General features: G+C 37.2%; 1 protein-coding gene across 2 annotated transcripts; it reads right to left on the bottom strand.

Moving 5' to 3' along the window:
* Positions 1 to 477: 477 nt before the first annotated feature.
* LOC144557733 (uncharacterized) lies at positions 478 to 1,991 on the bottom strand. Of its 2 annotated transcripts, XR_013512768.1 has the most exons (4): positions 1,916 to 1,991; positions 1,231 to 1,733; positions 732 to 1,048; positions 478 to 651 (listed from the first exon to the last, which is right to left on the bottom strand). XR_013512768.1 is itself a non-coding variant. In XM_078306302.1 (3 exons), the coding sequence occupies exons 2-3, from the start codon at positions 1,429 to 1,431 to the stop codon at positions 935 to 937; spliced, it is 315 nt and encodes a 104-aa protein (XP_078162428.1). In that variant the 5' UTR covers positions 1,432 to 1,733; positions 1,916 to 1,991; the 3' UTR covers positions 478 to 934. The 2 variants fall into 2 exon arrangements, 1 of the variants encoding a protein (XP_078162428.1); XM_078306302.1 differs by having other exon boundaries at positions 478 to 1,048.
* Positions 1,992 to 24,748: the final 22,757 nt, after the last annotated feature.

The raw sequence follows: 24,748 nt of genomic DNA, 5'->3' as shown, positions 1-24,748 counted from the left end.
CTAGGGCACTGAAATGTGTATTATTTTAAACAAAATATAATTAGTACTGTAATTGGAAATTGCAATAAATTAGAGTGATAAACTAATATTGGAATATTTTCTTACCGCATAGTCTCTGACATCCAGGCTGCTCCTCGTGGCCTGCTGCTTGTCTTTATTCCTTAGTAAGTATTGCTGATGAGCCATGGAAATAATAGTAAAGGTCAGTATGCAGTACCTAGAAGTATGTTAGATCGGTGTTTTGTGTTTTAAATTATATACATGTATTTGAATTACTTTCTAAGGTGTGCAATGAATAATAATTCTCTGTCCGGATGTGGCAACGAGTCCAGCTTATAGACAACAGAGATTCGTGGCATTATAACAAGAAGCACCCAATGATTACTACAATTGAAGCAATAAAAAAAAATCAATACAAACTTGTTAAAAACAGACAATACATTACATGAGTAGAATTAATTAACATCTTACTATTGGTGGTATGGTGCAAATACAACTTTCTTTCCCTCATTCCGTAGCAAGGCATCAACCAAGTACTCCATGGCAGTTTCATTGTAATGGGTCATATATGTTTCACAGATCAAATTTGGGTCCAGAAAAGCAATGTCATTATTGTTTTTCTCAAGTGGAGGAGTTATTGACATGCAATACCTGAAAATAACAAGTTTCAAAATACAAGGAAAGAGTTAATTGCTGAAAGAATAAAAACATTTAAAATTTGGAAGACTCACAATGTCCAGACTTGTAGAATAGAGACGTCAAGCCCCCCATACGTCATCAGGTCCTTGATATCATGGAAACCCACTGACATTTGAAAGCCCTCAGGCCGCAACACTCTAGGTTCTACAGGGCAGAAGAATCCTGCTCCTCCATCAATTGGCATAGCAAGATATCTGTCATGTAGCATTTGGAATTCAATCCCCAGTTCTTCCAATTATGTCTGAGTGACAAGCGGTTCCCGACTGCCTATGGATGAAGAAGCATGCTCCTTGACCATTTCAGCGGCCAAATCCTCGGCCACCGCATTTGCCAAATCCATCAACTTGATCTACACACACACACAATGGATGTATCACTATTATAAGTTTTATAAAGAGAGTAAGCCAGTTTAATGTAGGTGTTGGGGTTTAGGCATTTATATTTTTTAGATATGCCCTTCTTTCAGCTGTAGCAAGCCCAAATTATTGTATAATTTTGTTAGAAAAATACAATTGTGTTTATTGATTTTACCTCATCAGTATCTAAATGTATCCCATTCTTTGGCCATTGAATGCAATTTGTTACGACATCACGGAGTAAAACGATGTCATTTGTAGCGTCCGGAATGGGAATTGGCATGAGATTATACATATCATTTGTCGAGATCACCTGTACCAACATGTGACATGGTTCGAGGGATATCCCATTTATCGCCTCATTAGTACATTCCATTGCTGGGAACACCCAGACCTTAGCCAAAATCACTGGCCCAGCGCCAAAGTTGACCGCAAGATTGCAACTCCTCACCTCATGTAGAATGAATCATACACGAAAAGTAACCAAGTCCAAGGGTGTTACAATGATTCTGGTTACTTGTACGGTAAAGTCGACCATCAGATGGTTACTTGTAAGGTAAAGAGACGTGGACTTACGTGAATGAGGTCCAAAGGATCGACATCCGGATGTTGACTTGCTGCTTTTGACTTCACTGATTTGGACTTTGCAGCTGTAATACCTCTCGACTTGATACAAATCTTTAAACAATGAAGTACTCATTGTTATTTTCCAGTAAGGTAACAGAGCACACAGATCAGTATATTAAATTCCCAAGAAAAAAAAACAAAACCCTAGCTAACAAAGCACACATAGATCAGTGTGTTAAATCCAAAAAAAAAACCAAATAAAAATTATCCGAAAACCTAAAGACGAATATTACCTTGATGACATGCAACTTGCTAGTAATGATGAATTTTTGCCAACCCCTCGTCATACGGTATTGTGCTTTCCCTTTGCGCGAAGTCCTCCGTGCTGGAGAGTGAGGTAGTGACGACATGGCTGCTGGCCAAAAAAAAATCAAAATAAGTTCTTAGTATGAAAAAACCTACAAAGTTATAAACAGAGAGTAAGGGAGAGCAAACTTAACTTCAGTATTGGCAAGATAATTGAACATTTACAATCCTAATACAATACTCTAATTGAAGTTGTTTGGAGCACTTTAGAAGTGTCTCCAGATTACAAAATAATAACAAATTTACAACCCTAATACAACTCTCCAATTGAAGGTATTTGGAGCACTATAGTAGTGTATCTATATAGCAAGATCGTAAGACATTTACAACCATAATACAACACTCCAATTGAAAGTGTTTAGAGCACTATAGTATGATCTCTATATGGAAAGATAATAGGGTATTTACAACCCTAATACAACAGTCAAATTGAAGGTGTTTGGAGTACTCTCGTAGTGTGTCAAGATGGCAAGATAATAGGACAATTACAACCCTAATACAATACTCCAATAGAAGATGTTCGGAGAACTCTAGTAGTGTCTCTATATGGCAAGATAATTGGGCATTTATAACCCTAATACAACACTCTAATGGAAGGTATTTGGAGCACTCTAGTAGTGTCTCCAGATTGCAAGATAATAGGTCATTTACAACCCAAATACAACACTCCAATTGAAGATGTTTAGAGCACTCTTGTAGTGTCTCTATATGTCAAGATAATAGGGCATTTACAACTCTAATACAACCCTCCAATTGAAGGAGTTCGGAGCACTCTAGTAGTGTCTCCAGATGGCACGATAATGGGGCATTTACAAACATAATACAACCCTCCAATTGATGGTGTTTGGAGCACTCTAGAAGTGTCCCTGTATGGCAAGATAATAGGGCATTTACAACCCTAATACAACACTCCAATTGAAGGTGTTTGTAGCACTTAAGTAGTGTCTCCAGATGGTAAGATAATGGGGGTATTTACAACCCTAATGCAACCCTCTAATTCATGGTGCTTGGATCATTCTAGCAGTGTCTCCATATGGCAAGATAATGGGGCATTTACAACCATAATACAACCCTCCAATAGATAGTGTGTGGAGCACTCTCGTTGTGTTTCTATATGACAAGATAATAGGACATTTACAACCCTAATACAACATTTCAATTGAAGGAGTTTAGAGCACTCGAGTAGTGTCCCTATATTGCAAGATAATAGGGCATTTACAACCATAATACAACACTCCAATTAAAGCTGTTTAGAGCACTCTTGTAGTCTCTATAAGGCAAGATAATATGGCATTTACAACTCTAAAACAATCCTCAAATTGAAGGGCATTGGAGCACTCTAGTAGTGTCCACAGATGGCACACGATAATGCGGCATTTACAAACATAATACAATCCTCCAATTGATGGTGTTTGCAGCACTCTAGAAGTGTCCCTATATGGCAAGATAATAGGGCATTTACAACCCTAATACAACACTCCAATTGAAGGTGTTTGTAGCACTTTAGTAGTGTCTCAAGATGGCAAGATAATGAGGCATTTACAACCCTAATGCAACACTCTAATTCATGGTGTTTGGATCACTCTAGTAGTGTCTCCAGATAGCAAGATAATGGGGTATTTACAACCATAATACAACCCTCCAATAGATGGTGGTTGGAACACTCTCGTAGTGTCTCTATAAAACAAGATAATAGGGCATTTAAAACCTTAATACAACCCTCCAATTAAAGGAGTTCAGAGCACTCTAGTAGTGTCCCTATATTGCAAGATAATAGGGCATTTACAATCCTAATACAACACTTCAATTGAAGGTGTTTGGAGCACTCTAATAGCGTCTCTATATGGTAAGATAATTAGGCATTTATAACCCTAATACAACACTCTAATTGAAGGTGTTTGGAGTACTCTAGTAGTGTCTCCAGATTGCAAGATAATGGGGCAGTTACAACCAAAATACAACCCTCCAATTGAAGGTGTGTGGAGCACTCTAGTAGTGTTCCTATATGACAAGATAATAGGGCATTTACAACCCTAACACAACACTCCAATTGAAGGTTTTTTGGAGCACTCTAGTAGTGTCTCTGTATGGCAAGATAATTGGACATTTACAATCCTAATACAACACTCTAATTGAAGTTGTTTGGAACACTTTAGTAGTGTGTCCAGATTGCAAAATAATAAAGAATTTACAACCCTAATACAACACTCCAATTGAAGGTGTTCAGAGCACTCTAGTAATGTCTCTATATGGCAAGATAATAGGGCATTTATAACCCTAATACAACACTCCAATTAAAGGTGCTTGGAGCACTCTCGTAGAGTCTCCAGATGGCAAGATAATAGAGTATTTACAATCCTAATAAAACACTCCAATTGAAGGTGTTTGGAGTACTCTAGTAGTGTATATATGGCAAGATAATAGGGCATTTACAACCCTAAAACAACTCTCCAATTGAAGGTGTTTGGAGCACTTTAGTAGTGTATCTATAAGGTAAGATAATAAGACATTTACAACCCTAATACAACACTCCAATTGAAGGTGTTTGGAGCACCATAGTAGTGTCCCCAGATGGCTAGAGAATGGGGCATTTACAACCAGATTACAACCCTCCAATAGATGGTGTTTGGAGCACTCTCGTAGTGTCTCTATAAAACAAGATAATAGGGCATTTAAAACCCTAATACAACCCTCCAATTGAAGGAGTTTAGAGCACTCTAGTAGTGTCCCTATATTGCACGATAATGAGACATTTACAACCCTAATACAACACTCTAATTGAAGGTGTTTAGAGCACTCTAATAGTGACTCTATATGGTAAGATAATTAGGCATTTATAACTCTAATACAACACTCTAATTGAAGGTGTTTGGAGTACTCTAGTAGTGTCTCCATATTGCAAGATAATTGGGCAGTTACAACCCTAATATTGAAGGTGTGTGGAGCATTATAGTAGTGTCCCTGTATGGCAAGACAATTGGACATTTATAATCTGAATACAACACTCTAATTGAAGTTGTTTGGAGCACTTTAGTAGTGTCTCAAGATTGTAAAATAATAAGGAATTTACAACCCTAATACAACTCTCAATTGAAGGTATTTGGCGCACTCTAGTAGTGTATCTCTATAGCAAGATCGTAAGGCATTTACAACCCTAAGACAACACTCCAATTGAAAGTGTTTGGAGCCCTATATTAGTGTATCTATAAGGTAAGATAATAAGACATTTACAATCCTAATACATGATGTAATTTTAATAGCTTAACAATTTAATCCCTAATCCCAATATAATTCGGTCGCAAGCGCACGACCTTATCGCTTAGTAATTTGGGTATCGACCTAATCCCAATACAAATATTGAGTGATTTTTTTATAAACTGAATTATAAAAATGCTGGATGAATTAACTAAATGCTGGATGAATTAACTAAATGCAGGATGAATTATAAACTAATGCAGACTAAATTCAGAACCTCAGCCTAAATTTCAGATAGAATGCAGAATGAATTATCTGAATGCAACTTAAATTAACAGAATGCAGATTGAATTCCAGAAACAAAAAATGATGAGAAAAATCAGAGGGAATAAATATCTAGGATTATGGTTTCACTATGATACTTTTAATTATGTATTTCTAATTGTTTTTCTAATATTTGGGTTGCAATTGTTGAGGGGGTATTATCCTAAGGTAAATGTTTATCCACTTTCGCGGCTTCGCATCGTATCTAGATTAAATAGGTCTCCTACGTTCGTGGCTTACCACTTTCAATCTAAACCCATTAAGTCATTTGATAACCCGTGTTTTTCCCCAAAAGCCTTTTGGACTACTTTCGTAGCTCCAAGTACTTAAGTTCGTTTATGTTGTTCTAGTAATTCAATTTCTCTTTTCGGTCCATCACCAAATTTACCTAGTATTGTTTGCATAACTATCACTATTTTAAAAAGTACTTCTAATATAAATTTCTCCTTTCGGTCTCAATTTATTATTAGCGGATCCCTTAATAAAATAAAAAATAACTAAACAAACCATTCAAGCATTCATAAACAAATCAACATCACAACCACAAATAAAATTCAAACAACTAAATTAACATAACAAAAGTATCAAGTTACTCCCATATCCCTAGATAATATGTTTAGCCAAGCATACTTTCAACACAAGTCATATTTGATTTCATTAAAATCAGAAAAATAAAAGAAGAAAAATTAAAACCTCCCTTAGTCAAATACAACTCTTCCTTTGCTTCGGTTTGCCTCTGGCCGAGTCTCCCTTTTCTTCAATTTTTGCCTCTGGCCGAATTCTCTCAATTATTCAAAGTGTCAAAATAAAATAAAAAGCTAAAGCTAATCTCCCCCATCCTTTCGTCCCAGGCAAAATATATATCAGGTCCTCCTTCATTTAATTTATTTTTTGGTAAGAAATAAAGTGCGCCACAATCAGCCAGCCATCATATTCCTTAATTTGCCATATTTCAAATGCAACAATTAATTGGTATCAATTGATGGCAGCAAAATAAAATGCATTAATTAGCAGCGAATAGCCAAGATATCATGGATCAATTTGTTTCTTCATTCGGCTTTCTTGATCTTCTGTGCACATGCAAATCGCGCGGTTTCGTGCTCCAATTCTGCACTAATTAACAACTTGCGCAGTATCTTGTGTCTCGACTAACATTAATTAAAATTAAACAAAATGATAAATAAAATGCAACAAAACATGATAATTTGGATAAATTTTGGGGTCAACCGTGTGTCAAATAATGCATCAAATTATAGTTCATTAATACAACACTCCAATTGAAGGTGTTTGGAGCACCCTAGTAGCGTCTCCAGATGGCAAGATAATGGGGCATTTCCAACCAGAATACAACCCTCAAATTGAAGGAGTTTAGAGCACTCTAGTAGTGTCCCTATATGGTAAGATAATAGGGCATTTACAACCCTAATACAACGGTCCAATTGAAGGTGTTTGGAGCTCTCTCGTAGTTTGTCAAGATGGCAAGATAATTGGGCAATTACAACCCTAATACAAACACTCCAATTGAACATGTTCGGAGCACTCTAGTAGCGTCTCTATAGCTAGATAATTGGGCATTTATAACCCTAATACAACACTCTAATAGAAGGTGTTTGGAGCACTCTAGTAGTGTCTCCATATTACAAAATAATAGGTCATTTACAACCCTAATACAACACTCCAATTGAAGGTGTTTAGAGCACTCTTGTAGTGTCTCTATATAGCAAGATAATAGGGCATTTACAACTCTAATACAACCCTCCAATTGAAGGTGTTTGGAGCACTCTAGTAGTGTATATATAAGGTAAGATAATAAGGTATTTCCAACCCTAATGCAACACTCCAATTAAAGGTGTTTGGAGCACTCTAGTAGTGTCTCCAGATGGAAAGATAATAAGGTATTTACAACCCTAATACGACCCTCCAATTGATGGTGTTTGGAGCACTCTTGTAGTGTCCCTATATGGCAAGATAAAAGAGCATTTACAACCCTAATACAGTACTCGAATTGAAGGTGTTTGGAGCATTCTAGTAGCGTCACTATATGGCAAGATAATTAGGCATTTACAACCCTAATACAATACTCTAATTGAAGGTGTTTTGGGCACTTTAGTAGTGTCTTCAAATTGCAAGATAATAGGGCACTTACAAGCCTAATACAACTCCCCAATTGAAGTTGTTTGGAGCACTCTCGTAGTGTGTCCAGATGGAAAGATAATAGGGCAATTACAACCCTAATACAACACTCCAATTGAAGGTATTCGGAGCACTCTAGTAGCATCTCTATATGGCAAGATAATTGGGCATTTATAACCATAATACAACACTCTAATGGAAGGTGTTTGGAGCACTTTAGTAGTGTCTCCAGATTGCAAGATAATAGGTCATTTACAACCCTAATACCACACTCCAATTGAAGGTGTTTAGAGCACTCTATTATATGGCAAGATAATATGGCATTTACAACTCTAATACAACCCTCCAATTGAATGAGATTGAGCCCTCTAGTAGTGTCTCCAGATGACACGATAATGCGGCATTTACAAACATAATACAACCCTCTAATTGACGGTGTTTGGAGAACTCTAGAAGTGTCCCTATATGGCAACATAATAGGGCATTTACAACCCTAATACAACACTCCAATTGAAGGTGTTTGTAGCACTTTAGTAGTGTCTCCAGATGGTAAGATAATGGGGCATTTACAACCCTAATGCAGCCCTCTAATTCATGGTGTTTGGATCACTCTAGTAGTGTCTCCAGATGGCAAGATAATGGGGCATTTACAACCATAATACAACCCTCCAATTGAAGGAGTTTAGAGCACTCTAGTAGTGTCCCTATATTGCACGATAATAAGATATTTACAACCCTAATACAACACTCTAATAGCGTCTCTATATGGTAAGATAATTAGGCATTTATAACCAAAATACAATACTCTAATTGAAGGTGTTTGGAGTACTCTAGTAGTCTCCAGATTGCATGATAACTGGGCAGTTACAACCCTAATTCAACCCTCCAATTGAAGGTGTGTGGAGCATTCTAGTAGTGTTCCTATATGTCAAGATAATAGGGCATTTACAACCCTAATACAACACTCCAATTGAAGGTGTTTGGATCACTCTAGTAGTGTCCCTGTTTGGCAAGATAATTGGACATTTATAATCCGAATACAACAGTCTAATTGAAGTTGTTTGGAGCACTTTAGTAGTTGTTATACTAAGTGCACCTTTAATTGCTCAAAAACTGAAATTAAATTGCAATTGAAAGTAAATATATGAGTTTAGAGAAATTTGACACGCGGGATGTTAACGGAGTTCGGCAAAACTAAGGCCTACGTCTCCGGGGATTCGCAACCTTGAGTGGTGCGCCTTTCTATTACCCAATACCAAAGGATTACAACTTGTGAACCGTTGAGCCCTTACACACCAAGCGGGAAGTCAAACGGCCAACTCAAAGAGATGAGAACAAGGTCTCTTAGTTCAAGCTACTCAAGAGAAACACTCAATAGATCACTCTAACCTAATCTAATTCAAGATTAGTGAAGTGGGTTTGAGGTTGTTTGTGGGTTTGAGGTTGTTTGAGGGATTTTGAAGTTTTAAGCTCTCACAACAATCAAGTAAGCTAAGCTCTCATAAAATTGCTTTTTAGAAGTTTAGGGTCGGCTGAGATCATTTGGGAAGAAAGCTCATTGACCTATTTATAGAGTCAGCTCAAAAATGAGCTAATTGAGCTAAAACGTTATAACGTTTTCACAAAATGTTATAACATTTTCACAAAACGTTACAACGTTTTCCCTTTGCGATTTTAAGTTTTCAAAATTGTCTGACAGCTCAGCTTAAATGATCCAAAACGTTACATAACATTTTGCTTTATAAAATTTGATAAAAAACATGAATTGTTTGAAGCTCAGTTTTAATTAAAATGTTACAACATTTTGTGAAAATGTTACAACGTTTATAATTTGAATTTTAGCTTTGATACAGCTGTACTTGTCGTTCTGACAATCTGTAAAATGTTACAACATTTTAAGTTGTTTATGTACAGTTGTGCTTCAGCGGTTCTGACAATTCTAAAATGTTACAACGTTTTAGGTTGTTTTTGAGTTTGATCAAACTGTTACTTCAGCATTTATGACAGGTTTAAAACGTTACTAACGTTTTACAAACGTTACTAACGTTTTACAAACGTTACTAACGTTTTACCTCTGTTAAAACAACCTCAAACTTACTTTACCAAGTATCTGATTTTACAATTTGTATTCTTGATAAAGGTCTTCATGATTTCTTCAGTCCAAGCACTCCATAATGCAATTACATTTGACTTGAACCTACATATCTTTCAAGAAAATAGAAGAAATCGTAAAATTCAATAATTGTATGTTTTTGCAAATTAGTCAAATAGACGAAAAAGATTATTGCTCGAACAACAGTAGTGTCTCAAGATTGTAAAATAATAAGGAATTTAAAACCCTAATACAACTCTCCAATTGAAAGTATTTGGAGCAGTCTAGTAGTGTATCTATAAGGTAAGATAATAAGGTATTTACAACCCAAATACAACAGTTCAATTGAAGGTGTTTGGAGTACCCTAGTAGTATCTCATGATGGCAAGATAATGGGGCATTTCCAACCAGAATACAAGCCTCCAATTGAAGGTGTTTGGAGCACTCTAGTAGTGTTCCTATATGGCAAGATAATAGGGCATTTACAACCCTAATACAAAACTCCAATTGAAGGTGTCAGGAGTACTCTAGTATGGTCCCTATATGGAAAAGATAGTAAGGCATTTACAACACTAATACAAAAGTCCAATTGAAGGTGTTTGAAGCACTCTCGTAGTGTGTCCAGATGGCAAGACAATAGGGAAATTACAACCCTAATACAACACTCAAATTGAAGATGTTCGGAGAACTCTAGAAGCGTTTCTATATGGCAAGATAACTGGGCATTTATAACCCTAATACAACACTCTAATGGAAGGTGTTTGGAGCACACTAGTAGTGTCTCCATATTCCAAGATAATAAGTCATTTACAAACCTAATACAACACTCCAATTGAAGGTGTTTATAGCACTCTTGTAGTGTCTCTATATGGCAAGATAATAGGGCATTTACAACTTTAATACAACCCTCCAATTGAAGGAGTTTGGAGCACTCTAGTAGTGTCTCCAGATGGCACGATAATGCGGCATTTACAAACATAATACAACCCTCCAATTGATGGTGTTTGGAGCACTCTAGAAGTGTCCCTATATGGCAAGATAATAGGGTATTTAAAACCCTAATACAACACTCCAATTGAAGGTGTTTGTAGCACTTTAGTAGTGTCTCCAGATGATAAGATAATGGGGCATTTACAATGCAACCCTCTAATTCATGCTATTTGGATCACTCTAGTAGTGTCTCCAGATGGCAAGATAATGGGACATTTACAACCATAATACAACCCTCCAATAGATGGTGTTTGGAGCCCTCTCGTAGTGTCTCTATAAAACAAGATAGTAGGGCATTTAAAACCCTAATACAACCCTCCAATTGAAGGAGTTTAGAGCACTCTAGTATTGTCCCTAGATTGCACGATAAAAAGGCATTTACAACCCTAATAAAACACTCTAATTGAAGGTGTTTCGACCACTCTAATAGCGTCTCTATATGGTAAGATAATTAGGCATTTATAACCCTAATAAAACACTCTAATTAAAGATGTTTGGAGTACTCTAGTAGTGTCTCCAGATTGCAAGATAATAGGTCATTTACAACCCTGATACAACACTCCAATTGAAGGTGTTTATAGCACTCTAGTAGTGATTGCAAGATAATAGGGCATTTACAACCCTAATACAACACTCCAATTGAAGGTCTTTTGAGCACTCTAATAGCGTCTCTATATGGTAAGATAATTGGGCATTTATAATCCTAATACAACACTCTAATTGAATGTGTTTGGAGTACTCTAGTTGTGTCTCCAGATTGCAAGATAATGGGGCAGTTACAACCCTCCAATTGAAGGTATTTGGAGCAATCTAGTAGTGTTCCAATATGGCAAGATAATAGGGCATTTACAACCCTAATACAACACTCCAATTGAAGGTGTTTGGAGCACTCTAGTAGTGTCCCTGTATGGCAAGATAATTGGACATTTACAATCCTAATACAACACTCTAATTGAAGTTGTTTGGAGCACTTTAGTAGCGTCTCCAGATTGCAAAATAATAAGGTATTTACAACCCTAATATAACTATCTAATTGAAGGTATTTGGAGCACTCTAGTAGTGTATCTATATAGCAAGATCATAAGGCATTTAAAACCCTAATACAACACTCCAATTAAAGGAGTTTAGAGCACTCTAGTAGTGTCCCTATATTGCAAGATAATAGGGCATTTACAACCCTAATACAACACTCCAATTGAAGGTGTTTGGAGCACTCTAATAGCGTCTCTATATGGTAAGATAATTGGGCATTTATAACCCTAATACAACACTATAATTGAAGGTGTTTGGAGTACTCTTGTAGTGTCTCCAGATTGCAAGATAATGGGGGCAGTTACAACCCTAATACAACTCCCCAATTGAAGGTGTTAGGTGTGTATCTATATGACAAGATAAAAGGGCATTTACAACCCTAATACAATACTCGAATTGAAGGTGTTTGGAGCACTCTAGTAGCATCTCTATATGGAAAGATAATTAGGCATTTACAACCCTAATACAATACTCTAATTGAAGGTTTTTGGGGCACTTTAGTAGTGTCTCCAGATGGAAAGATAATAGGGAATTTACAACCCAAATACTCCAATTGAAGGTGTCTGGACCACTCTAGTAGTGTCCCTGTATGGCAAGATAATAGGGCATTTACAACCCTAATACAACACTATAATTGAAGGTGTTTGGAGCACCCTAGTAGCGTCTCTATATGGCAAGATAACAGGTCTTTTACAACCCTAGTACAATACTCTAATTGAATGTGTTTGGAGCACTCTTAAAGTTTCTCCAAATGGCTAGATAATGGGTCATTTACAACCCTAATACAATCCTCTAATTGATGGTGTTTTGAGCACTCCAGTAATGTCCCTAATACGGCATTTACAACCCTAGTGCAACACTCCAATTGAACATGTTTGGAGCACTCTAGTAGTGTCTCCAGATGGAAAGATAATGACGCATATACAACCATAATACAACCCTCCAATAGATGGTGTTTGGAGCACTCTCGTAGTGTCTCTATATGACAAAATAATACGGCATTTACAACCCTAATGCAACACTCCAATTGAAGGTGTTTGGAGCACTCTAGTAGTGTCTCCAGATTGCAAGATAATAGGGCATTTACAAGCCTAATACAGCTCCGCAATTGAAGGTGGTTGGAGAACCGTAGTAGTGTATCTGTATGCCATGATAATAAGGCATTTACAAACCTAATACAACACACCAATTGAAGGTGTTTGGAGGACTCTAGTATTGTCTCTATATGGAATGATAATAGGGCATTTACAACCCTAATACAACTGTCTAATTGAATGTGTTTGGAGCACTCTCGTAGTGTGTCCAGATGGCAAGAGAATAGGGCAATTACAACCCTAATACAACACTTCAATTGAAGATGTTCGGAGCACTCTAGTAGCGTCTCTATATGGCAAGATAATTGGGCATGAATAACCCTAATACAACACTCTAATGGAAGGTGTTTGAAGTATTCTAGTAGTGTCTCCAGATTGCAAGAAAATAGGTCATTTATAACCCTGATACAACACTTCAATTGAAGGTGTTTAGAGCACTGTTGTAGTGTCTCTATATGGCAACATAATAGAACATTTACCACTCTAATACAACACCTCCAATTGAAGGAGTTTAGAGCACTCTAGTAGTGTCTCCAGATGTCCCGATAATGGGGCATTTACAAACATAATACAACTTTCGAATTGAAGGTGTGCGGAGCACTCTAGTAGTGCTCCTATATGGCAAGATAATAAGGCATTTACAACCCTAATACAACACTCCAGTTGAAGGTGTTTGGAGGACTTTAGTAGTGTCTCCAAATGGCAAGATAATGGGGCATTTACAACCGTGTAACCCTCCAATACATGGTGTTTGGAGCACCCTCGTAGTGTCTTTATATGACAAGATAATAGGGCATTTGGAACCCTAATACAACACTCCAATTGATAGAGTTTAGAGCACTCTAGTAGTGTCTCTATATGGTAAGATAACTGGGCATTTATAACCCTAATACAACACTCTAATTGAAGATGTTTGGAGAACTCTAGTAGTGTATCAATAAGGCAAGATAATAAGACATTTAAAACCCTAATACAACACTCCAATTGAAGGAGTTTAGAGCACTCCAGTAGTGTCCCTATATTGCAAGATAATAGGGCATTTACAACCCTAATATAATACTCCAATTGAAGGTGTTTGGAGCACTCTAATAGCGTCTCTATATGGTAAGATAATTGGGCATTTATAACCGTAATACAACACACTAATTGAAGGTGTTTGGAGTACTCTAGTAGTGTCTCCAGATTGCAATATAATGGGGCAGTTACAACTCTCATACAACCCTCCAATTGAAGGTGTGCAGAGCACTCTAGTATTGCTCCTATATGGCAAGATAATAGGGCATTTACAACCCTAATACAACACTCCAATTGAAGGTGTTTGGATCACTCTAATAGTGTCCCTGTATGGATCACTCTAATAGGGTTTAGTGTCCCTGTATGGCAAGATAATTTGACATTTACAATCCTAATACAACACTCTAATTGAAGGTGTTTGGAGCACTCTTAAAGTTTCTCCAAATGGCAAGATAATGGGGAATTTAGAACCATAATACAACCCTCCAATTGATGGTGCTTGGAGCACTCTAGAAGTGTCCCAATATGGGAAGATAATTGGGCATTTACAACCCTAATATAACACTCCAATTGAAGGTGTTTGAAGCACTCTAGTAGTGTCCCTATATGGCAAGATAATAGGGCATTTACAACCCTAATAGAACTCTCTCCAATTGAAGATGTTTGGAGAACTCTAGTAGTGTATTAATAAGGAAAGATAATAAGACATTTACAACCCTAATACAACACTCAAATTGAACTTGTTTGGAGCACCCTAGTAGTATCTCCAGATGACAAGATAATGATGCATTTACAACCCTAATACAACACTCCAATTGAAGGTGTTTGGAGCACTCTAATAGTGTCTCTATATGGTAAGATAATTAGGCATTTATAACCCTAATACAACACTCTAATTGAAGGTGTTTGGAGTATTCTAGTAGTGTCTACAGATTGCAAGATAATTGGTCATTTACAACTCTAATAAAACCCTCCAATTGAAGGAGTTTGGAGCACTCATGTAGTGTCTCCAAATGACACGGTAATGGGGCATTTACAAACATAATACAACTCTCACATTGATGGTGTGTGAAGCACTCTAGAAGTGTCCCAATATGGCAAGATAACAGGGCATTTATAACCCTAATACAACACTCCAATTAAAGGTGCTTAGAGCACTCTCGTAGAGTCTCCAGATGGCAAGATAATAGAGCATTTACAACCCTAATAAAACACTCCAATTAAAGGTGTTTGGAGTACTCTAGTAGTGTTTCCAGATTGCAAATTAATAGGGCATTTACAAGCCTAATACAGCTCCCCAATTGAAGGTGGTTGGAGCACTCTAGTAGTGTATCTATATGCCACGATAATAAGGCATTTACAAACCCAATATAACACTCCAATTGAAGGTGTTTGGAGCACTCTCGTAGTGTGTCCAGATGGCAAGATAATAGGGCAATTACAACCCTAATACAACACTCCAATTGAAGATGTTCGGAGCACTCTAGTAGCGTCACTATATGGCAAGATAATTGGGCATTAATATCCCAAATACAACACTCTAATAGAAGGTGTTTGAAGCACTCTAGTAGTTTCTCCAGATTGCAAAGATAATTGGTCATTTACAACCCTAATACAACACTCCAATTGAAGATGTTTAGGGTACTCTTGTAGTGTGTCTATATGGCAAGATAATAGGGCATTTACAACTCTAATACAACCCACCAATTGAAGGAGTTTGGAGCACTCTAGTAGTGTCTCCAGATGGCACGATAATGGGGCATTTACAACCATAATGCAACCCTCCAATTGATGGCGTTTGGAGCACTCTCGTAGTGTCTCTATATGGAAAGATAATAGGGCATTTACAACCCTAATACAACACTCCAGTTGATGGTGTTTGGAGCACTCTCGTAGTGTCTCCATATGTCAAGATCATAGGGCAATTACAACCCTAATACAACACTCCAATTTAAGATGTACGGAGCACTCTAGTAGCATCTCTATATGGCAAGATAATTGGGCATTTATATCCCTAATACAACACTCTAATTGAAGGTATTTGGAGGACTCTAGTATTGTCTCTATTTGGAAAGATAATAGGGCAATTACAACCCTAATACAACAGCCCAATTGAAGATGTTCGGAGCACTGTAGAGTCACTATATGGCAAGATAATTGGGGATTTATATCCCTAATACAACACTCTAATGGAAGGTGTTTGAAGCACTCTAGTAGTGTCCACAGATTGCAAGATAATTGGTCATTTACAACCCTAATACAACACTCCAATTGAAGATGTTTAGGGCACTCTTGTAGTGTCTCTATATGGCAAGATAATATGACATTTAAAACTCTCATACAACCCTCCAATTGAAGGAGTTTGGAGCACTCTAGCAATGTCTCCAGATGGCACGATATTGGGGCATTTAGAACCATAATGCAACCCTCCAATTGATGGTGTTCGGAGCACTCTAGAAGTGTTCCTATATGGCAAGATAATAGCGCATTTACAACCCCAATACAACACTCCAGTTGATGGTGTTTGGAGCACTTTTGTAGTGTCTCCAGATGTCAAAATAATGGGGCATTTACAACCCTAATGCAACCCTCTAATTCATGGTATTTGGATCACTCTACTAGTGTCTCCAGATCGCAAGATAATTGGGCATTTACAACCATAATACAACCCTCCAATAGATGGTGTTTGGAGCACTCTCGTAGTGTCTCTATATGACAAAATAATACGGCATTTACAACCCTAATGCAACATTCCAATTGAAGGTGTTTGGAGAACTCTAGTAGTGTCTCCAGATTGCAAGATAATAGGGTATTTACAAGCCTAATACAGCTCCCCAATTGAAGGTGGTTGGAGCACCGTAGTAGTGTATCTGTATGCCATGATAATAAGGCATATACAAACCTAATACAACACTCCAATTGAACGTGTTTGGGGGACTCTAGTATTGTCTCTATTTGGAAAGATAATAGGGCATTTACAACCCTAATACAACAGTCCAATTGAAGGTATTTGGAGCACTCTCGTAGTGTGTACAGATGGCAAGATAATTGGGCATTTATATCCCTAATACAACATTCTAATGGAAGGTGTTTGAAGCACTCTAGTAGTGTCCACAGATTGCAAGATAATTGGTCATTTACAACCCTAATATAACACTCCAATTGAAGGTGTTTAGAGCACTCTTGTAGTGTCTCTATATGGCAAGATAATATGGCATTGAAAACTCTAATACAACCCTCCAATTGAAGGAGTTTGGAGCACTCTAGTAGTGTCTCCAGATGGCAGGATATTGGGGCATTTACAACCATAATACAACCCTCCAATTGATGGTGTTTGGAGCACTCTGGAAGTGTTCCTATATGGCAAGATAATAGGACATTTACAACAATAATACAACACTCCAGTTAATGGTGTTTGGAGCACTTTTGTAGTGTCTCCAGATGTCAAAATAAGGGGGCATTTACAACCCTAATGCAACCCTCTAATTCATGGTGTTTGGATCACCCTAGTAGTGTCTCCAGATGACAATATAAATGGGCATTTACAACCATAATACAACCCTCCAATAGATGGTGTTTGGAGCACTCTCGTAGTGTCTCTATATGACAAGATAATTGAACATGTGCAATCCTAATACAGCAATCTAAATGAAGTTGTTTGGAGCACTTTAGTAGTGTCTCCAGATTGTAAAATAATAAGGATTTTACAATCCTAATACAACTCTCCAATTGAAGGTATTTGGAGCACTCTAGTAGTGTTTCTATATAGCAAGATCATAAGGCAATTACAGCCCTAATACAACACTCCAATTGAAAGTGTTCAGAGCACTTCAGTAATGTCTCTATATGGCAAGATAATAGGGCATTTACAACCCTAATGCAACACTCCAATTGAAGGTGTTTCGAGCACTCTAGTAGTATCTCCAGATGGAACGATAATGGCGCATTTACAACCCTAATACAACCCTCCAATTGATGGTGTTTGGAGCACTCTTTTAGTGTCCCCATTTGGCAAGATAAAAGGGAATTTACAACCCTAATACAACACATGAATTGAAGGTGTTTGAAGCACTCCAGCAGTTTCCCTATATGGCAAGATAATACGGCATTTACAACCCTAATGCAACACTCCAATTGAAGGTGTTTGGAGCACTCTAGTAGTGTCCCTATATGCCACGATAATAGGGCATTTACAAATCTAATACAACACTCCAATTGAAGGTGTTTGGAGGACTCTAGTATTGTCTCTATATGGGAAGATAATAGGGCATTTACAACCCTAATACAACAGTCCAATTGAAGGTGTTGGGAGCACTCTCGTAGTGTGTACAGATGGCAAGAAAATAGGGCAGTTACAACCCTAATACAACACTCCAATTGAAGATGTTCGGAGCACTCTAGTAGCGTCACTATATGGCAAGATAATTGGGCATTTATATCCCTAATACAACATTCTAATGGAAGGTGTTTGAAGCACTCTCGTAGTGTCTCCAGATTGCAAGATAATTGTTCATTTACAACCCTAATACAACACTCGAATTGAAGATGTTTAGAGCACTCTTGTAGTGTCTCTATATGGCAAGATAATAGGGCATTTACAACTCTAATACAACCCTCCAATTGAAGGAGTTTGGAGCACTCTAGTAGTGTCTCTAGATTGCACGATAATGGGGGCATTTACAACCATAATACAACCCTCCAATTGATGGTGTTTGGAGCACTCTAGAAGTGTCCCCATATGGCAAGATAATTGGGCATTTACAACCCTAATACAACACTCCAGTTGATGGTGTATGGAGCACTTTTGTAGTGTCTCCAGATGTCAAAATAATGGGGCATTTCCAACCCTAATGCAACCCTCTAATTCATGGTGTTTGGATCACTCTAGTAGTGTCTCCAAATGGCAAAATAATTGGGCATTTACAACCATAATACAACCCTCCAATAGATGGTGTTTGGAGCACTCTCGTTGTGTCTTTATATGACAAAATAATAGGTCATTTACAACCCTAATACAACACTCCAATTGAAGGAGTTTAGAGCACTCTACTAGTGTCCCTATATTGCAAGGTAATAGGGCATTTACAACCCTAATACAACACTCCAATTGCCGGTGTTTGGATCACTCTAGTGGTGTCCCTGTATGGCTAGATAATTGGACATTTACAATCCTAATACAACACTCTAATTGAATTTCTTTGGAGCACTTTAGTAGTGTCTCCAGATTGTAAAATAATAAGGAATTTGCAACCCTAATATAACTCTCCAATTGAAGGTATTTGGAGCACTCTAGTAGTATCTATATAGCAAGATCATAAGGCATTTACAACCCTAATACAACACTCCAATTGAAGGTGTTTGGAGCACTCTAATAGATTCTCCATATGGTAAGATAATTTGGCATTTATAACCCTAATACAACACTCTAATTGAAGGTGTTTGGAGTACTCTACTAGTGTCTCAAGATTGCAAGATAAAGGGGCAGATACAACCCTTATACAACCCTCCAATTGAAGGTGTGTGGTGCACTCTAGTAGTGTTCATTTGTGGCAAGATAATAGGGCATTTACAACCCTAATACAACACTCCAATTGAAGGTGTTTGGAGCACACTAGTAGTGTATCTATAAGGCAAGATAATAAGACATTTACAACCCTAATACAACACTCTAATTGAAGGTGTTTGGAGCACCCTAGTAGTGTCTTCAGATGGCAAGGTAATGGGGCATTTACAACCATAATACAACCCTCCAATTGAAGATGTTTGGAGCACTCTAGTAGTGTTCCTATATGGCAAGAAAATATGGCATTTACAACCCTAATACAAAACTCCAATTCAAGGTGTCTGCACCACTCTAGTAGTGTCCCTGTATGGCAAGATAATAGGGCATTTACAACCCTAATACAACGCTCTAATTGAAGGTGTTTGGAGCACTACTAAAGTTTCTCCACATGGCAAGATAATAAGGCATTTACAACCATAATACAACCCTCTAATTGATGGTGTTTGGAGTACTCCAGTAGTTTCCCTATATGGCAAGATAATACGGCATTTACAACCCTAATGCAACACTCCAATTGAAGGTGTTTGGAGCACTCTAGTAGTGTCTCCAGATGGAAAGATAATGACGCATTTACAACCCTAATACAACACTCCAATTGAAGGTGTTTGGAGCACTCTAATAGAGTCTCCATATGGTAAGATAATTTGGCATTTATAACCCTAATACAACACTCTAATTGAAGATGTTTGGAGTACTCTACTAGTGTCTTAAGATTGCAAGATAAATGGGCACTTACATCCCTAATACAACTCTCCAATTGAAGGTGTGTGGTGCACTCTAGTAGTGTTCCTATGTGGCAAGATAATAGGACATTTACAACACTCCAATTGATTGTGTTTGAATCACTCTAGTAGTGTCCTTGTATGGCAAGATAATTGGACATTTACAATCGTAATACACTACTCTAATTGAAGTTGTTTGGAGCACTTTAGTAGTGTCTCCAGATTGTAAAATAATATGGAATTTACAACCCTAATACAACTCTCCAATTGAAGGTATTTGGAGCACTCTAGTAGTGTCTCTATATAGCAAGATCATAAGGCATATTCAACCCTAATGCAACACTCCAATTGAAGGTGTTCAGAGCACTCCAATTAAAGGTGCTTGGAGCACTCTCGTAGAGTCTCCAAATGACAAGATAATAGAGCATTTACAACCATAGTAAAACACTCCAATTGAAGGTGTTTGGAGCACTCTAGTAGTGTCCCTATATGCCACGATAATAGGGCATTTACAAATCTAATACAACACTCCAATTGAAGGTGTTTGGAGGACTCTAGTATTGTCTCTATATGGGAAGATAATAGGGCATTTACAACCCTAATACAACAGTCCAACTGAAGGTGTTGGGAGCACCCTAGTATTGTCTCTAGATGGCAAGATAATTGGGCATTTACAACCATAATACAACCCTCACGCCCAGTGTAAGTGAGAGGTAAAACCTAGATTTTTTGAGACCTTTGGACTTCTCGCTGCGGAGAAAGAGAGATTTTTGATAATATGTGAACTTGGAATGACATCTATACATACGGTACTGATCCAATATTGTGGAGTTGGGCCATCGGTTCTATATCCCAACCAATGGTGTATGTGGGTAATGCCATCGGTGCAATATGATGGCGATTAAAAACTTGGGGATGCGCGCCCATTCTGTGCGAAAGACTACAGTGTGGAGTTGGGCCTAAGGTACTTGAAACTTTGAGTTTACATCTTGTCCGTTCTTTATGTAATTGCGTGATTTAATATTCGTGCTACGTCAGATGCAACAGTTGGATCTAAATTCTCTGTCGTGTGTTACTTGAAGAAGTTTTTAACTTTATGAGATGACTGTCTAATCAACTTGAATTTCTCTACACTCTTCGTCTTCGTCATTTACTCTCTCGTGTGGAATCCTTAGTTTCATCTCGTGTGATATGTTCAACCGTGTATTACTCTCTGATCTCTCTATATTCCTCCTTGTGTGATCACCTCTTTCTTCCTCTCTTTTCACTTTATCCCCTTCAACTTACGCAATCATGAGTGACTACATAAGTACTTTGTCGGACGACATACTTCGCAAGATCTTAGGGGTGCTCGACACCAAGAAGGCGGTGCGTACGACCGTGCTGGCGAAGAGGTGGAGAAACCTCTGGACCTCTTTGTGTTAGTTTGTAATAATCTAGAAGTCAATAATACGATAATTTATCATAAAGCTTTGTTCATGAATTGAATGTTTATTTATATATCATTTTGTTACCTTGAGTATTATTGCATTTATGGATCATTTCGAGTTCATGACTGAAATTGTGAAACTCCATAATATAGATGATATATACTCTTAAAAGGTCACTAACTAAGATAATTAGCAGGAACACTAATTACCGCTATAAGGTTAGTATGTGGATTAAAAGATGGTTAAGTTTTACAAACCACTTGACACGAGATGTCATTTTAATCACATAGATACATGTTATAGGAACATGGTATTTGACAGACCCCGAATGAGACATTAAATAGAATTGTGTTCGTGTCATTTATATTTTCATTCAGTGTCACGTTCTACAGTATGAGGTATTTATCGTTCCCACTGAGAAATGTGTATGTGTGATTGTTATCCACCGCTGTCCGTAAAAAGCAGTCATAACGGTAGCATTTCCATATGTATAGCTTAGCTGAGGAAGTGATAGTCTGCCAAGAATACTATTTGTCCCTCTTATCTCTATACGAGCTATAGCATCACTGGGCCCCTTGGTAGAGTTAGATTATCTGCATGCGGTATAATTACAAGAGTAATTATATTTGACAATCTACTCAAGATCAAGAAAAGATTCAGTTAGCAAGGATGACACACATCTACCTTGAAACTGATCTGATAGCTATGAGACAGAAGAACAGACACAAGTAAATAGTTTACTGGATCGTGATATTGTACAGTACAACATCATCTGTGTAATTGGATGGTCATGATGTGTTGCCAGATACCACTCATGATTATAGAAGTTAAAACAGTTTTAACTCTGTTTACCAACATAACACAGATCCTATTGGGTCACACCATATAGGAGCTACTCGGAGAATCTTACTGATTAATTATAAATTGATTATAATTAATATTAAGATGGTTATAATTAATTATACGTGATATAATTAAATTATAAATGTCATTTAGAATGACAAGCAGAAACAACGGTTAATTTATAAACGTACACATTACGTTGTATAAAAGTTACCGAACAACAACCGAAAAGAAATATAATTGTATATGACAATTATATATATTTGATTTGGATTTTAATTTGTTAATTATGGATTTGAATTATGGGTTTAAAAGCCCAAAATAATCAAAGCCTTAATTAAAATTAAAAGCCCAAAGTCAAAGCCCAAAATCAAAGCCTTTTACTATTCATGCCTTAATGGGCCAAGGGCAAAATGGTCATTTCACACCTATGCCACCTTGCATGACACCTTAGGGTGTAGAAGCATGGAGAAGAGTGTGGAAGGGTGTGGAAGGGGTATTTTGGTCTTTTCACATATTAAAGGATGAGGTGTCAAGGGTTTTTGGTAAATAGATTTGTTTTGAGGGGTATTTCGGTCTTTTGCGAACCTCCTCAAAACACTATAAATAGAGGAGTGAGGGTAGAGAGAAAACTTACTAATTCACGTGTTAATCTGATTACTTCGTTAATCGGTTTTTTCTCTCTTCCCTGATTTCAGTTATTACGAGATTCGGAAAAATATATTTTTGCAAACTCTGCGGTATTTCTTGTTTTGCTTTTTAAGTGAAACAGAATAACTTGGAGTCTTAAATATATTTAATCTGTCCCTTTTTCGGTGAATAGTGTTTCTGCAGAATTTCGCGGTTTACAGTATTTCTGGCGGAAGAAATAAACCGCTCTCCGGTTAGTCCTGGTGGATAACCGATAGAGGTATCATACGTGTGATACTCCGAGTCGATTCCTTCCCTGGTGTAGCTCTTCTCGCTCGGTCTGTATTCCAACTGTGATTTGGAAATAAGGTATAAATTGTTATATTAATCTATTTAATTGGTAAATAGATTTAAAGCTTTAGAAAATCAATTATGGAGTAGATCTGTAAATAGGATTAAATGGATCTTGTTGATTCATTTAATCCGTAGCTTAAGGTAGATGTAAAATTTTTTGTTTTACTCTTTCCGCACCTTAAGCTAAATCAATGGGTTTGAACCATCGAAAACCCAACACTTTGCCCTTCCTGAACATTAATGCGAAGGATTCTTTAGCCCCAATTTCCATTTGGACGATCACTACTTTACTGCACAAGGTCAGAGGTGCTCATATTCTGGAGTTTCACCTCAGGCGCCATCTGCGCATGGTATGCACCTAGCTCGATCGTTTTAATTTTACTATATACTGCGCATGCATGCATACATCAATGGACCATAAATTATCAATTGATTAACCTATATTGAAATTGATGTTGTGAGAATTAATTAAAAGGTTTCAATTGATATGCATTCCTACACACATACATGATTAATTAAAAGATATGTTGTGGGAATTAATTAAAAAGTTACAGTTGATATGCATGCACACATACATGATGACGAAGTGAAAGATCTGTATTTTGACTAAGTCAATTGATATGAATGTATGCACAAATACATGATGACTAAGTCAAAGATATGTGTTATGACAATTAGTTTCTGTTAGATTGTTAGTTATTTGTTTCAAGATCGATGTACACTACTAACTGTAAACAGATGATGTAAATGCAATCATTGTATTATTAATTTTGTATATAGTTTGTTCTGACTTGTTTTGAAAGGTAATCAGCTATATATATATATAGAGAGAGAGAGTTAGGCTGGGGTGCTATGGATAGCATAGTGGCCTCTATGCTATGGCTCAATATTCGAGTTTTCGAAATCCAAACGGTCGATCCGAACCGTTCATCTTATTCTCCATATTAATATCTGCTTGGAGACTAAATTTTACATTTTTCTGAATTTTTTTACTATTTATTAAGTATTTTACAAAATTGTTGATCCAACGGTGGCTGCACAAAACAGTAAAACCGTTGGATTAGCGATTTTCAAAGTGGCTTAATAAATAGTAAAAAAATTCAGAAAATTATAAAATTTGGTCTCCAAGCAGATATTAATATGGAGAATAAGATGAACGGTTCGGATCGACCGTTTGGATTTTGAAAACTCGAATATTGAGCCGTAGCATAGAGGCCACTATGCTATCCATAGCACCCAAGCCTTACTCTATATATATATATATATATATATATATATATATATAGAGAGTTAGGCTGGGGTGCTATGGATAGAGTAAGGCTTGGGTGCTATGGATCGACCGTT

Source organism: Carex rostrata, chromosome 8, assembly GCF_964058835.1.
Source record: "Carex rostrata chromosome 8, lpCarRost1.2, whole genome shotgun sequence".
NCBI classification, from domain to species: Eukaryota; Viridiplantae; Streptophyta; class Magnoliopsida; order Poales; family Cyperaceae; genus Carex; species Carex rostrata.
This window is presented reverse-complemented; position numbering and strand designations above follow the sequence as displayed.